The sequence below is a fragment of the Scyliorhinus canicula genome, chromosome 17 (genome assembly GCF_902713615.1).
Source record: "Scyliorhinus canicula chromosome 17, sScyCan1.1, whole genome shotgun sequence".
Lineage (NCBI taxonomy): Eukaryota > Metazoa > Chordata > Chondrichthyes > Carcharhiniformes > Scyliorhinidae > Scyliorhinus > Scyliorhinus canicula.
Genome location: NC_052162.1, coordinates 19,463,617 through 19,480,172, shown reverse-complemented (window position 1 = coordinate 19,480,172; position 16,556 = coordinate 19,463,617). Strand labels below are relative to the sequence as shown.

The 16,556-nt window shown below is 47.6% G+C and overlaps 1 protein-coding gene across 4 annotated transcripts in view; it reads right to left on the bottom strand.

The window, feature by feature from the left end:
• LOC119952435 (oligophrenin-1-like) overlaps positions 1 to 16,556 on the bottom strand; it is a 205,463-nt gene that overhangs the window by 109,698 nt on the left and 79,209 nt on the right. For all 4 annotated transcript variants that reach the window (XM_038776185.1, XM_038776182.1, XM_038776183.1 and 1 more), the window contains exon 4: positions 9,550 to 9,621. In XM_038776185.1, the coding sequence (XP_038632113.1) occupies positions 9,550 to 9,621 (72 nt within the window). The remainder of the gene's footprint in view (positions 1 to 9,549; positions 9,622 to 16,556) is intronic.

Genomic DNA, 16,556 nt, shown 5'->3' with positions numbered 1-16,556 from the left:
CACGCCGACCGGTGTCGGGGCTGGCCGAAAGGCCTTCGCCGGCCGGCGTGAGTCCGCGCATGCGCCGGAGCGTCAGCAGCCGCTGACGTCACCACCGGCGCATGCGCGGTGGAGGGGGGTCTCTTCCGCCTCCGCCATGGTGGAGACCGTGGAGGCGGCAGAAGAAAAAGAGTGCCCCCACGGCACTGGCCCGCCCGCAGGCCAGGCCACCGTGGGGGCACCCCCCCCCCCCTCCCCCAGGACTCCAGGGCCCGCTCACGCAGCCTGCTCCCGCCGGTGCAGAGGTGGTTTAAACCACGTCGGCGGGAGAGGCCTGACAGCGGCGGGACTTCGGCCCATCGCGGGCCGGAGAATCGCTGCGGGGAGCCCCGCCAACCAGTGGGGCGCGATTCCCACCCCCGCCGATTCCCGGGTGGCGGAGAATTCCGGCCACGGCGGGGGCGGGATTTACACTGGCCCCGGGCGATTCCTCGACCCTGCGGGGGGGAGAATTCCGCCCCAGGAGTCTGACACAAATCTTCCACCTCGCAAACCGGTGATGTTTTTACAGTTCTGTCCCTTGGCAAGCAAGACAATTGAAAACAGATTCAAAACCCAAGAATAACTCAACAAGATCAGGAAGGATGTCCAAGAGAAGAGATGGAAAAAAATAAAAGGGGTCAAGATGGTAACAATTTATCTTTGAGATCTGCAGTTTGCTGCGAGCTAGAATTTAGATATTTACAAATCGGCAACTTTAAAACGAGGAATGAAATGGTGAGCAATTTAAATGTAAAACAGATTTAATAAGCAGCCAGATGCCAGGGTTTAGAGTGCAACGGTTTAGAGTGCCAATTCACTGTGTTAACTTGGAGCCCACAAAACCCACATCTCCAAAATCTCAGTCATTTCACAATTGGGCATTGCGAAACAGAAGTGATGATGCACATATTTGAGCCTATGATGACTTTGTATGTGTGCGCACCATTGCGTGCAGAACTGGATCACATACACCAGAAAGTTTCACAGTTCATTACTCTGTGTTTGCACTCTGATACAATAGCCCCATTGGAGCTGTGGGCGAGGGACAGCTACACACCAGTAAAGTCATAGTTCCCAAATAAAAATAAAAACTGAAAATACTGAAAAACTCAGCAGGTCAGGCAACATCTGTGGAGAGAGAGAAAAACAGAGTTAATGTTTCGAGTCCGTATGATTCTTCTCCAGAGCTAAAGGGAGGGAGAAATGTGATTAATTTTGCACCAGCAGAGAACGGGGCACCACCCTTCCCAATGGGCACCCAGTTGGGGGCCACTGATGCCCTTGGAGAACCCCACGAGTGCCGTTCCATCTTGTCGCCGTTTGTGGGGACCAGTACCAAACGGCGCTCACCCAAGGTCCCTGAGGTGAAGGGATCGAATACCAAAGGCTCAGGCACCTCAGGAATCTGCACATTAGAATAAGGCTTAATGCCTAGCTGTAACATGCAGATTCACTAAAAGGTGATCTCGCCCATTGTGGGCGGGAGTCCCCTTGCAACGTCTCACGAGATTACGTTGAATCTCACACGGCGTTGCGAGCCGGGTAGATCCCGGGAGCGGGGTCTCCCGGCTTTCACTGGCCACGCTGTGCCGCGGCGAGCTGATTTTCCAGTCCAGTGTGGCCTGAGGAACGCGCCCAAAGTAACTGGCAGGAGAATTAGAGGGAAGTTTAAGAGGGACTTTTTCACCCAGGGATTGCCCGAGAGGTTGGGGGAGGAAGAAAGCCTAATCACACTTCACAAATACTTGGATATGTACTTGGAAGTGCCGCAACCTACAGGTTTACAGACCAAGAGCCGGAAAGTGGGATTAGGCTGGATAGCTTCTTTGTTGCTTTGATTTGATTTGATTTGGATTTATTGTCACATGTGCCGAAGTACAGTGAAAAGTAGTTTTCTGCGGCCGAGGAACGTACACAGTACGTACATAGCAGACAAAAGATTAATCAACAGGGAACATTGACAAATGGTACAGCGACAAAACAGTGACTGGTTAGTGTGGAACAAGGGGCCAAACAAAGCAAATACATGAGCAAGATCAGCATAGGGCATCGTGAATAGTGTTCTCACAGGGAACAGATCAGTCCGATGGGGAGTCGTTGAGGAGTCTAGTAGCTGTGGGGAAGAAGCTGTTCCTATGTCTGGATGTGCGAGTCTTCAGACTTCTGTACCTTCTGCCTGATGGAAGGGTCTGGAAGAAGGCAATGCCTGGGTGGGTGGGGGTGGGGGGGGGGGGGGGGGGGGGGGGGGGGGGGTTGACATGGACATGATGGGCCGAATGACATCCTCCTGTGCCAGAATTTTCTATTTTTCTAATCAGGTAGTAGCGTGAATTTAGGAATATGACAGAGAATGGGGCCATTTTATTAATGGTAGATAGCTTAAAAAGCTTCCCAATTAGTCCTTTGCTCTTTCCCCATAGCCCAGGAAATTTCTTCCTTCAAGTAGTCACCAAATCCCGATGGAAAATTATTATTGAATCTGCCTCTACCAACCATAATGGTCGGACATTTGAGGAAATAACTTGCTGGTCTGCGTTAATGCTCTCATGGTTGGGCACCATGGCAATACACAATGAAACATGGCCAGATGAGCTACTGGAATAAAAACAGAGGGCGCGATTCTCCCCCCCCCCCCCCCCCCCCCCCCGCCCCCCCCCCCCCCGAAACCAGCGCCACGTGAATCGCGCCAGGCCGCTCAGAGAATCACTGCAAACAGCGAGCGGCAATTCTCCGGCCCGTATGGGCCGAGCGGCCACATGTAAACGGCCCAGTCCCACTGGCGCCATCCACACCTGGTCACTGCCGGCGGGTACTCGTCGCGAAGGCCTGTGGGGGAGTGGGGCTCCGTTCCCAGGGGGGGCCTCCGATAGGGTCTGACCCGTGATCGGGGCTCACCAATTGGCGGGCCGGCCACTCCCACCCCGGGCCTACTTCCTTGTGCAACCAGCCCCAGAACCCCGGCGCCATGTTGGTGAGGGGCCGGAGCACTCCGCGAGGTTACCGTGCACGCGTTGGTTGGCATCGGCGCCACTGAGCATGCGCTAGTTGCCGCCGGCCCAACTGCGCAGGCGAGGTACCCAAGGCGCACGTCTTTTATGCGGCGCCGGATCTCTGACGCCATGCCGAGGCCCCGCCCCTGTAAATTGCGCAGTGCCCCTGCTCGCCCCACACGGAGGGTGGAGAATAGAAGTCTGAGAACGGGCGCCAACGCCGGAGCAAAACACTCCGGTTTTTACTCTGGCGTCGGCACTTAGACTCCCATTGGGAGAATCCCGCCCAGAGGGTGCTGGAAATACCCAGCATGTGTGGCAGCATCTATGGAGGGAGAAATGGGAGGTAAGGTTTCAAGTTGAACGTGACTCTTCTCGAGAACTGAAGGAAGGGCAGGAACATGGGTTCTCAGCTGCCGAAAGGGAGAGAGGGAGGGAAGAACAAAAAAAAAGGGAGGTGTGCGATAGGTTAGAGGATGGGAGAAATTAAATAACACAGATATTATAGAACAGAAGGCAAAGGGAGTGGTACTGGGTGTAGTAAAGAGACAAAGCATTGGTCCAGAATGAGTGTAATTGCCAGAATAATGAGCCGTTACTGGAGGCAACGCTTACACGGCCCAACATTGCTTATCAGGACCGGCCACAGAGCAATGGGGAGGGGGATAATAATATTTGGAAAATCAACATGGCAAAAGCAAGAAATATGTAATTTTTTGGCAGAAGTTAAGAGCAGTGTTCAGATCAACTGCAATTCTCACTGTTTTGTGATGGGAGGCAGCTCCAATCGATTCTCTCCTGCCCGATTCGGAATGGCAGCTGCTGTCTCGGAATTCATTAACTACAGTCTGGCACCAAATTAAACTGACAGCACATTGGACAAAAGACGACAGATTGCCTGAATTAATTATGCAACATTCAGTACAGCAGCACTTAGCACACGGTGGTAAACAGTGCATTTGCCCACAATGAGACAGACCGCCAGTTTCAGATATCAAACTTTAGAATATCAAAAAAATACACAAAGAAAATGAGAGGAAGTGCTGTTACGGCACACTGGTTTCTTCTGACTTCAAGCCAGATATTTGCAAACACCATCAGCCTCTCTGACCAGCAGCAATTGACCTCTAAATGTCCTGCAGCGGAAAGAGAAGGGAACTAACGTGGAGACTGGATGACTCTTTTGACACCCAGACTCCCTTCTCTCCCCACAGAGGCTGTCAGACCTGCTGTGATTGTCCAGTATTTTTTGTTTTTGTTTCCCATTCTAGCACCCGCAGTAATTTGCTTTTATCCTATTTCCAATAATTTGGCTTTGTGCCTTGTGAAAGACCGATTTCTCCGAACACATTTGTACCCGAGATAATACATGGTCCATTTCATATATAACATTCTGATAATTACAAGAGTACCAGACAAATGTGTTATTTACATTACAAGGATAGCCTCAGTGGTATCAGTTCCGAGGGACAAGCTGGTGACTGCTCCATTTAATACAATATCCTATATTTACACGGTGCCGTTAACATCATTTAACGCCCCAACATGCTGCTCAGGAACATTCTAAAACAAAGCAGCCGCATGAGGCGATACAAGGTCAGTGGGCAAAAGCTTGGTCAAAGAGGTAGGTTTTATGCAGTGCCTGAAAGGAGAGGAAAAGAGAGATAGAGAGGCAGAGAGGGGGAGGAAAGATATTCCAGAGCTTGGGGACCAGACAACTGAAGGCACAGCCACCAATGGGGGAGCAATTACAATTGGGAATGAACAACAGGCCCAAAATTAGAAGGGGTGCAGATTTCATAGAATTTACAGTGCAGAAGGAAGCCATTCAGCCCATCGAGTCTGCACCGGCTCCTGGAAAGAGCACCCTACCCAAGGTTAACACCTCCACCCTATCCCCACAACCCAGTAACCCCACCCAACACTAAGGGCAATTTTGGACACTAAGGGAAATTTATCATGGCCAATCCACCTAACCTGCACATCTTTGGACTGTGGGAGGAAACCGGAGCACCCGGAGGAAACCCACGCACACACGGGGAGGATGTGCAGACTCCGCACAGACAGTGACCCAAGCCGGAATCGAACCTGGGACCCTGGAGCTGTGAAGCGATTGTGCTATCCACAATGCTACCGTGCTGCCCCGTGCAGATATCTCGGAGGGCTGTGGGGTTGCAGGAGAGTACAGAGCTAGGGAGGGGTGAGGCCGCAGAGGGATTTGAAAACAAATATGTGAATTATTGCCGTCCACCAACACTGCGAAAACGAACTGAAACACTACGAGTGGTCTTTGTCAGGTAAGGGGAAGGAAGCACCAGAATAAGTTTCTCCACTTTGTCCACAACAGCAGAACCAGAGGACACAACCTGGGCCCTCAGCAGACAGAAATTCAAAACTAATCTGCAGACATATTGACCGGAATTTCACCAATTGGCAAGTTGCCCGCCTCCTGGATCAGAATTAGGACCCGTCTCTCCGTGGGCGGGTGACAGGACCCAGGGCAGCATTTTACCGCCAATTAATTGGCCACCCTTGCCCAATCAATTATCGTAGCCAATTAGAGGGCCAGAGGCTTGGCAGCACCACCGTTGGAGGAGGCCTTGCTGGGTTTGCAGGAAGAAGGAGAGGGCACAGTCATGCCAGGACACCTTTACAGCCAACGGAAGTAACTTTTTAAAAACACTACATCATCATAATTCACTGCCACAGTAGAGTTCACTACCTAAGATCAGTGGAGGAAACTAATTCAAAAGTAGGAATTGGATTTATACTTGAAAAATAAATCTTTGCAGGGCTAAGGACCAAACAGATCACTCTGGCACAAGGGTTGATTGGTCTATTTGTACGCTATATGATTTATCGGACAGGCTCCCTACAGGGAGACAATGATATTTCCTGTGATATTTAAAAGCACTAGAACTATAACTTACAAATGAAATAGAGAATGGAGTTATAACCTGAAACTGAGACAGAAGATCACTTCCCCCTCCACTTCTCCCAATGGCCTCATACTTAACCAGTATTGAGCATAGAGTTGAGCCACACAGCCCAAAAGTCCCACACTAAATTCACCAATCAATAGCATTGCCTTGATTAAGGTGAATATGTTGTCTCGGCTACTTTATCCTCAATAAGTGCTGTCCATTCTATCGTCTGTGGAGGTCCTTAAAGAAATTTCTGGTTTGTTTAGTTATTTGGACAAAATCTTATTTAAGGTTGACTAAGCTGCAGTTGATCTGGTTCTAAAGGATTGCTAGTGATGCCGAATACCATATACGTGAATGGGTTAGGGGTGACCTTTCCTCCACATGGCTTGATGCTGAAGTTGACCAGTCCTTGTACCCCTTGCAATCACTTTTATTATTTAGGTACCCTAAGGTGGGATCAGATAAGTGTGGTAATCCTATTGTTATTAACATTCTTAAAGGCATGGTGGATGGTCTGTGAGTTAACAGGGAAGATCTAATTTAACTTCCGCCCTTTCTCCAATTCAGGGTATTCCAATTTCTCAGCTGGGTCTTCATGGAGCATAGTTTCGATATCAGGAGGGTTAGAAGGGTCTGTAGACTAGGGGACGTGTTTGATGGTGCGACCCGGTTATCTTTTGAGCAACTGTGTCAATGGTTTGATATTCTAAAATGCTGCTTTTTTGGATATCTGCAACTTAGGGATTTTATCCTCAGTAAGACAATTCTTCTCTTTGATGCTAAGATTTCACCGGTATTAAAAATCCTACTTTCTGTGGAGCCCTGCACTTCTTTAGGCCCTGTGTCCAGATTAAAGCCTATTGGTTGAATGTCCTTAAAGAGCTTGAGAGGACCTTTGATACTTCGATCCTTTGCATCTGATACTGGGTCTTCCAGAACAAAAAAATGATGATGCAAATGGGAAAAGGCTGTACAATATCCTAACATTTGCAGCACAAAAGAATGTCCTTTGTTCATGGGTTAGTGATAAGCCTCCTTCAATTCGGAATTGGCAATAAATCATTCCGGAATGTATACCAATGAAATTTTTCACTTGTTTACTTTGAGCTAAATCGGATACGTTCTGTAGAGTTTGGGACCCTTATCTTAAATTTCTGGGCTCTACCTTGTCTAGTTTATTCCTGCAAGGTTTTCCATAAATTCTGTGGCTCTGTCGCCATTATCTTGTGAACTTGGTTGCGCACCATTGGGGTAATTAAGGCTATTCTGATATTTCCCTATCTGCTGATATATCCTTTCATGACTTGTACGGTGGAAGGTGCTGGATACAATCAATAATCCAAACCAACTGTGTTGATCATCGTGAGTTCTCAGTGCTGATAATTGGTCTCAGAATTACTGGGCTAAAGAGGGAGGGGGAGAGGAGGTGGGATCTGCCACTGGCGTTTATTTCTAATCACTGTCCACTTATCCTTGCTGCAAAGTGATTCTATGCACAAGTCAGGTGTCCAGAGGAATAAAATAAATAAATAAATAAATAAATCTTTATTGTAACAAATAGGCTTACATTAACACTGCAATGAGGGGCTGGTTTAGCTCACAAGGCTAAATCGCTGGCTTTTAAAGCAGACCAAGCAGGCCAGCAGCACGGTTCGATTCCCGTACCAGCCTCCCCGGACAGGCGCCGGAATGTGGCGACTAGGGGCTTTTCACAGTAACTTCATTGAAGCATACTCGTGACAATAAGCGATTTTCATTTTTCATTTGAATGAAATCACTGTGAAAAGCCTCTAGTCGCCACATTCCGCACCTTTTCGGGTACACAGAGGGAGAATTCAGAATTCTCCGCTAGTCCGGAATGGGCTCAGATGTGCATCAAAGAGCCGAGTGATGCACAACACACAGACTCCAGCATTAAAACGGAATAGATTTTTTAAAAAATCAGACTCAGAAGTGGTCAACACAGAACCATCCTAAGAACCCTAAAAACAGGCTGGAAAATAAAGGGGAGTCGGTATTTGTTGTTCATTAATGAAGGAATAGGCGTAGGCACCTTTGTAACAGCTAATTTACCCATCTGCAGTTCAGTAGAGAGCAGAGTATGCCAACGCCCACTCAGTTTTCCAGCAGTGTAACACCCAACACGGTTCACAACCAATTCAAATGGCCACAGTGGACATACTTCAAACAATAGAAAAATGCAGTTTAATAAAATTACTTCATGAAAGTATTACCACCAAATGAATACAAACTGAAAGTAAACATGTAATTATCTGAAAATGTTGATATTTAGCAAAGTTTGCCAGTCAGGACTCCTAATGGTAAAGCCTTGAGAAGAAGTATTATCACTTTAATCACTGAATCATGTCAGAATTATCTACGTATTGAAAGCAAGCTGCAGTGGGGATTGATCTTCCTATGTCAGATCTGTGCTGTTGGAGCTGTTTTTCTGGTTGAATGATTGGCAAGCAATCATACTCGTCATGTTTGCAAAATAAAAGTGAGCCCATGGGTTTTAACCATGGGAGGGAGAGAAGGGGGCAGCACTAACTCAACATCGCAAATGCCTGCAATGGACCTAGATTAAATCAATAAGCAGTCAACAAAGAGCGAGAGAGAATTCAGCCCCGTTGATTACATGATCGGCCATGATAGGGTGGATTCTCGCCAGAAAGTACTTAACGGAGAAAATGTTGGACTCCAACTTCCCTGAACGAAGGGCTAATGTGAATCTAAATCATCTGCACCATTAATTTCAAGCAATGTAACAAACACTCACATTGATTCTTCCCCACCTACGCAAGAAATACCAGTCCCACTGAGAACATGATCATCAGGAGTTCATGCTTCCAACTAAGCACAGAGCCTTGGGTTTCATCCATATATTTACTGGCTCTTTTCAGTTAAAGAGGTAATTATGTTAACAAACCGCCTTCAATAAAACAATACTTTGCATTTGAATGGACAAATTAATATATTACCCAAAAAACATCCCAAAATCAATGAGGATCACGATCGATCACGATCACATGCACACACCCACGGTATTCCTCTGCAGCACAGATTCACAACAGCATTGCAAACTGTTACCAATCTGTCCTTTGGCCAATAGCAAGTGCATGGCCTCAAGAGACCATGAACAAGAGAAAATTATTTTCAAAATCATCCCAAAATTCAAGCAACGGCTTGGAACTCATACACCGTGCACCGATCCAGGTCTGTAGGTCTCCAAATGGAGCAGCACCGTTGCTGGTCCACACTATGTCACTTGGCTATGAGCTATATGTTAGTTGCCAACCCATTTAATGGCAATAACAGCTGCAGCAGAACTGAACAGTTTATTCAAGGCAGTAAAGTTGTAAAGAAAGCAGAGGGAGAAGAAAAAAAAAGTATAGCACATTGGAAAGTTGCACAGACAGCAATGTTTAAGAAAGAAACAGATAGACTTCTAGATACCAAATATGTCACGGGGTATGGGGAGAGAACAGGAGTGTAGCATTGAGATAGAGGGTCCGCCCCGATCATTCTGAATGGCAGAGTAGGCTCGATGCGTCGAATGACCACGCCTGCTCCCATTCTCTACGTTCAGCAAAGTGTTTCAAAATGCTTACCTTCGCAACTCCGATGTGGTCTTTTTTAAAGGTCTCCAAGGGTTTAATTAACAGGTTACTGGAGTTCTGAATCTGTAACAAAGGCAAGTAAATAAATTCAGATTCACAACCTTTTTGAACTTTAGCCTCAAGATCAGGGCAAACAGATATAGACAGACGTCCATCGCAACTTACTGATCCAATCTCTGATTGGAAGTGGTAGCAAAACAAAAAAAAAATCAACCTACCCAGGATCGAGAAAAACCTGAAAAATCTACGGAGATCAGAATAGGGGAGTAACATTATGGGAAAAACTCAATTCTGTAAAAGGAAAGGCCACACAGTTTAATGTGTTTGAAGTTTTCCCCACTCAATCAGATTGATCACAACGGACTGTTGCCAACCTGTGACGCTGTGCGCCAAGTTATTTTTTAAAAAAGGAGTTGTAGCTTCTTTATTTCACATTATCTGCATTCATTTATTTTCTCACTAACCAACACACACACAAAAAAGAGGAAAAAACAATTATCAGCTGAATATAAAGCAATATCTGTCTGGGGGAGATCTTTTCTTGAGAAGAATGGTACTGTCCAGCACCACAAGACAGGGGAAATATAGAAACACACGTCGTCTTTATTAGAAACTGAGTTTCAAATGCAATAAAGCAATGGAGCGCAATCAGACAGCGCCATTAAACATAGGAACGGGGGTAGCATATTTGGCTCTTTTAGCCATCTCCACCATTCAAGAAGATCGTTAAGATCGTGGCTGATCAAGTGGTGGTCTCGGTTTCACTTTCCAGTATGCCCCCCATAACTCTCAACTCCTTGCCCAACAGAAATCTGTCCCAACCCTGCCATGACAAGTTCAAAACCCCAAGTGAGCAGGGGATAATCAATCCTACAATCGTCCATGCACTGATAGATATATCTACATCCTGCCATTAGTCCATCGACATTTAGCGGTTACAAAAAAAAAAGATTGTGGTTAAAGATTTTTAAAAGCTTTCAAACTTACAACAAGGGATAAATTGGACAGTGAATTAACTAAAATACTCGAATTTTTAAAATCCTTTATTTCCTCATTGGAAAGCTGTGACCAACAAGATGATCCACACCTTGAGCATGGATTTTTTAACCAAAGATTTGTTTCATCCCACATGCAAGAGCAGTTTAACGTAATGCACTAACTCAACATTGCATTGAAACATTTACTGAAACAGTTAGGGGGTGGTTTAGCACAGTGGGCTAAACAGCTGGCTTGCAATGCATAACAAGGCCAGCAGCGCGGGTTCAATTCCCGTACCAGCCTCCCCGAACAGGTGCCGGAATGTGGCAACTAGGGGCTTTCCACAGTAACTTAATTGAAGCCTACTTGTGACAATAAGCGATTATTATTATTAAAACATCATATAGCAGATGGAGGAGGAATTCAAAAGGTGGGACATGGTGCCGCTATCGCTGGCGGGTAGAGTGCAGTCCATCAAAATGACGGTTCTCCCGAGGTTCTTGTTCCTCTTTCAGTGTTTGCCCATCTTTATCCCTAGGGCCTTTTTTTTAGGAGGGTGACTAGCAGCATCATGAGCTTTGTTTGGGCGCATGGGACCCCGAGGGTGAAGAGGGTCTTGGAGAGGGGTAGAGATGGTGGGGGGCTGGCGTTACCCAATCTCTCGGGGTATTATTGGGCGGCCAATGTGTCGATGGTGCGCAAGTGGGTGATGGAGGGGGAGGGGGCAGCATGGAAACAGTTGGAGATGGCGTCCTGTGGAGATACAAGCCTGGGGGCCCTGGTAACGGCATCGTGGCCGCTCCCTCCTACGAGGTATACCACGAGTCCGGTGGTGGCGGCTACCCTCAAGATTTGGGGGCAGTGGAGGCGACATAGGGGGGGAAGTGGGAGGCTCGATGGAGGCTCCGTTAAGGGGGAACCATCGGTTCGTCCCGGGGAACATTGATGGGGGGTTCCAGGGTTGGCACAGAGCGGGCATCAGATAGCTGAGGGACCTGTTCATTGATGGGAGGTTTGCAAGCCTGGGGGAGTTGGAGGAGAAATTTGGGCTCCCCCCGGGGAACATGTTCAGGTATCTGCAGGTAAAGGCGTTTGCTAGGCGGCAGGTGGAGGGATTCCCTTTGCTTCCCGCGAGGGGGGTGAGTGACAGGGTGCTTTCGGGGGTCTGGGTCGGGAAGATATCGGATATCTACAAGGTAATGCAGGAGGTGGAGGAGGCGTCAGTAGAGGAGCTAAAGGCTAAGTGGGAGGGGAACTGGGGGAACAGATCGAAGATGGGACATGGGCTGATGCCCTGGAGAGGGTTAACTCTTCCTCCTCATGTGCGCGGCTTAGCCTCATCCAATTCAAGGTGCTGCACCGGGCCCACATGTCCGGGTCTAGGATGAGTAGGTTCTTTGGGGGGGAAGACAGGTGTGTCAGGTGTTCGGGGAGTCCAGCGAACCATGCCCATATGTTCTGGGCATGCCCGGCACTGGAGGAGTTCTGGAAGGGGGTGGCGAGGACGGTGTCGAGGGTGGTAGGATCCAGGGTCAAGCCAGGCTGAGGACTCGCGATTTTTGGGGTTGGGGTGGAGCCGGGAGTGCAGGAGGCGACAGAGGCCGGTGTGCTGGCCTTTGCGTCCCTAGTAGCCCGGCGAAGGATCTTTCTACAATGGAAGGATGCGAGGCCCCCAAGCGTGGAGACCTGGATCAATGACATGGCGGGTTTTATTAAGCTAGAGAAGGTCAAATTCGCCCTGAGAGGATCGGTACAAGGGTTCTTTAGGCGGTGGCAGCCCTTCCTCGACTTTCTGGCTCAGCGATAGGGTACTGGGTCAGCAGCAGCAGCAACCCGGGGGGGGGAGGGGACGTTGACTATGTTTGCTTACTTAATTTTAATTTAATTTATTTTTAAGTTCTCTTGTTGTTTACTGGGTTTGGGGGGGGTGGGGGTGTGTGATACATGCGTTTATACGGTCTTGGGGGTGTTACAGTTATTATGGTGTTTATTGTTGCTTTTCATTGTTTGTTGTTATATTTTCTGTAACAAATTCCAATAAAAATTATTTAAAAAAAAAAAAATAAAACATCATATGACTGTCAAAAATTACATATCCTGCTAGTGCTGAAAGATCGAGGTGGCAAACATATTTGTAAAGTTGCAAAACTTGCTTCAGATGCAAAATCCTGATTCAAAACCTTCTATTGCACAGCATCTCTCTTGCCTCGCCTCCCAAATTGATTTATTCCCTCAGAAATAATCCAGCCCGGGGTGGACAAATATCCAACACTTCAAACATCTTCCCTGAACCCAGTGTCAACAGGTCCGACAGAAAAACCTCAACCCAACTCCCCCTCTCTTGCCACCTGGCACCAGGTGTATTGGAAAGATGTACAGGCTGACAAGCAACCCGTTTGGCCAGGTAGGGGCTCAACCCACTGCCCCACAGGACCTCCGCCCACCTTTCCCCACATACTTTAATACCTTTGCTTCCAAAAATCTAGTAATTGTGGATTTAAAGTGAACAATTAATCCCGCATAAATTACCATTTTTAGAAGAGAATTCCATACTTCTACTTTGTATGTAGAAGCGTTTCTTAATTTCACTCCTGAAAAATCAGGCTCCAATGTTTGAAGACTAGGACCAGAATTTTCTGGCCGTTCAGTGGCAGCGGCATTCTCTGGTCCCACGGGCAGCGCACTCCCGCCCGCAGGTTTGCCGGTGTTTAGAATTCCCACTGACTGCGGCAGGAGCAGAGAAACCCGCCGTCAGCAAACATCACACCTCCTCCCGCTGCCGAGAAACACGTGGCCGGAAGGCCAGAGAATCCCGTCCGAGATCTCCTGCACCCGGTCTCCCCAACCAACAGAAATAGGGAGCCATCAAGCTGCCCTGCTCACCACAGGCTCAAATCCCATCATTGCCGCTAAATCACAGGAGGGGGCCAAAACAGAGTTTTCACAAACAATGAGGGCATGAGCCCGATTTTTATGAATTTAGATACATTTTAATAAAATTAAAGCAGTGTGTGCCGCAGCGTCCGCCCAAGATGAATACAACCCCACCCTCCCTGGCAGCGTGACGTCATGCATTCCAAAGCAAAATCTCTTCATGATGCCTATGCCAAAGGCATGAAGGTACTGGGGGCCCCATTAGTGGAGGGATAAGGCCAGGCATTGCCCTCTGGCAGCCCTGGGAATATTCCGCCCACAGTAGCATTGTGGATAGCACAATTGCTTCACAGCTCCAGGGTCCCTGGTTCGATTCCGGCTTGGGTCACTGTCTGTGCGGAGTCTGCACGTTCTCCCAGTGTGTGTGTGGGTTTCCTCCGGGTGCTCCGGTTTGCTCCCACAGTCCAAAGATGTGCAGGTTAGGTGGATTGGCCATGATAAATTGCCCTTAGTGTCCAAAATTGCCCTTAGTGTTGGGTGGGGTTACTGGGTTATGGGGATAGGGTGGAGGTGTTGACCTCGGGTGGGGTGCTCTTTCCGAGAGCCAGTGCAGACTCGATGGGCCGGATGGCCTCCTTCTGCACTGTAAATTCTATGAATTCTATGATACCTGCTCCCCTTAATATCTTGAATCAATCCACATTTCTTCAGTAACTAAAACTTTGAAATTAAGGGCTGAATTATAGGTAGCGCTGTTTCCCCTGTAGCTTGCTGAGCCAGTTCGGAGGGCAGTTAAGAGTTACCCACATTGCTGTGGGTCTGGAGTCACATGTAAACAAGAACAGGCAAGGACGGCAGATTTCCTTCCCAGACGGAGATTAGAGAACCAGAGGGGTATTGAACATCACAGTGGGAAAGTTTTTGGAAGCACCGATATACTGACTTCAGTACAGGATGCTTTGCATGAACTAGTTGTCTGTAATTATTAATGGTTAATGAACGATAATGTATGAAAAGATAGGATTTGATTGCTCAATTTTCTGATGGTTACTCATTTTTTCGCTGGTTCCTTAGGTTCATTCATTCGGACTGAATTGTAAATGTGGAACTTGTATTTGCACCAATGACTATGTTATTTCTTGACAAATATTTTTTTTAACACATTAGGCCAGAATTTGCAGTCAAGTAACAGCCAGGCTAAGGGTGCTCCCTGTTATCTACGGATATACGGTACAGCATCTTCAGGCAAGAACCATAGGAATGGTTAAAAGTCAGTGTCCAAACGTTGCTGTCCCAGTAGCACCACTCCAATTTTGGCTTTCCGAAAACAGTGGCCTGAATTCCCTGCCTCCCGCCGCTGCTATATAGAATTACAATCCGGCGGAGAATAGCGGGTAATGTAAAAACCACGATATGCGTCCGATGCTGATTACACTGGCGGCTTTAGCGAAGTTCGTGCCCCATGTGTTATGGGAGAAGCATTTTCAGAACCTCAAAATGTATCACAGAGTTCAACCAACCTCTCCCTTTAATGTATTGTTGCTTTTGAAGCACACGGCTTGTTCCCCAGGTATGGTATTACAATTAAGGACACGTGGGTTTTTAAACACAAAACAATGTTTATTCCATGAATTCAACTTAACCTTTTTAAATAAACATTGGATCATTTACCACCCCTTACTTCAAAGATAACCCCGAAAATAATACAACACTAAATAATCCCTAAAAATGTTCCTTCAAACCTCCAAAAGACTTAACGCCTTTAAACAGAAACACATCAGGTTGAAGATATTATTATTATGAGTTTAAATCACCCAAATGATTCCGAGATAGTCTTTCCTGGCAAAGATCACAGCCGATCCAGCTCACTGCAAACACAGACACACCCAAGCTCTTTTCCTCAAAACTGGCTCTTCCTTTCAAACAGCTCACAGCAAATCAGCCAGGCACTTTTCAGCTGCTCTCTCTCAAACTGAAACTAACAAACTCCCAAAAAGCAGAAGTGAGCTCAATTCAGCTACCCCCACCCTCTGACATCACTTCAGTAATATGAGCTGCTCCATTCCTTAAAAGGTACATTGCTTAAACATCCATTTCTTAAAGGTACTCTCACATGACACATGCAAAACCCTAATTCGCGTGGATTTAAATCTCATTAGCATGTTGGACACAAGTGTGCTCCACCCCCATTTAGGCAGGAGTCAGATGGACACAAATTGGTGGAAGTATTTAGAAACGGGGCCTGGACGCCATGGCCATTGAGGGAGAACGAGAAAATGAAGAAACTCAAACTCTCAAAAACGTGTTGGGCTTGCTGGGGATAGCTTGGCACAGACCGCCATTGCTGTAGTAGGTGATTAAACGCACTCCTGGTACTACCTACAGGCTCCTGGCTGTTCACACAGGGTCCTGTAAATGCTCAGTAAGCCTCTGGTGATGTTGGAGGCCACGCTGGCTGCCCCTTTGGAAACCCTCATACCCCAGCAGTATCGTCAAGGGATAACGTGGCCATCACCGGCTCCCCCGGGTTTTGCCACTCCTCAGAAGCCCAGCCCCACTGTAGAGGAAGGAGGGGATTAGCAGAGCTCACCCCAACCATAGGGCATCTGCACAGTGGCCTTTGGAACCCTCCCTGGCACACTACCCCTCTCCGGGCAGAGGCTTCAACAGTGACACCCACCCCTCAGGATCACGAGCTGTCTGTCTCCCCCTGGTGAGACTGGCAGCACTGACCGTCTCTGCCACCTCCTCACTGGCCCATCCAGGGGAAGAGGATGTCCTTCATCTCCTCAATGACATCAGGCAGTTGGTCCACTTAAAATCAGGAGGTGGTGGTGGTGGGGGGTGGGGGGGGGTGCTGAGCCATCTCCGGGCTGGAATGAGAGTGTGTCATGATTGGGGCGTTTACAAGCAGCTCCAGCTTGCTAAGCGTGAGTTCTGGCCCCAGCTGAACCGCCGGCAGCAGGAAGGCGCATTTCACGCTATTCAGTTCCAGCCGGAACACTTACTCTCCCAAACTGAATATTTCTGGCTATTTTATTTGAAACAAAGGAACTTTCTGCATTTGTCCATTAAGCTAACCCAGGTGGAACAAACCATTACAAGGGGACATACATTTAAGGTAAATGGTGGAAGATATAGAGGGG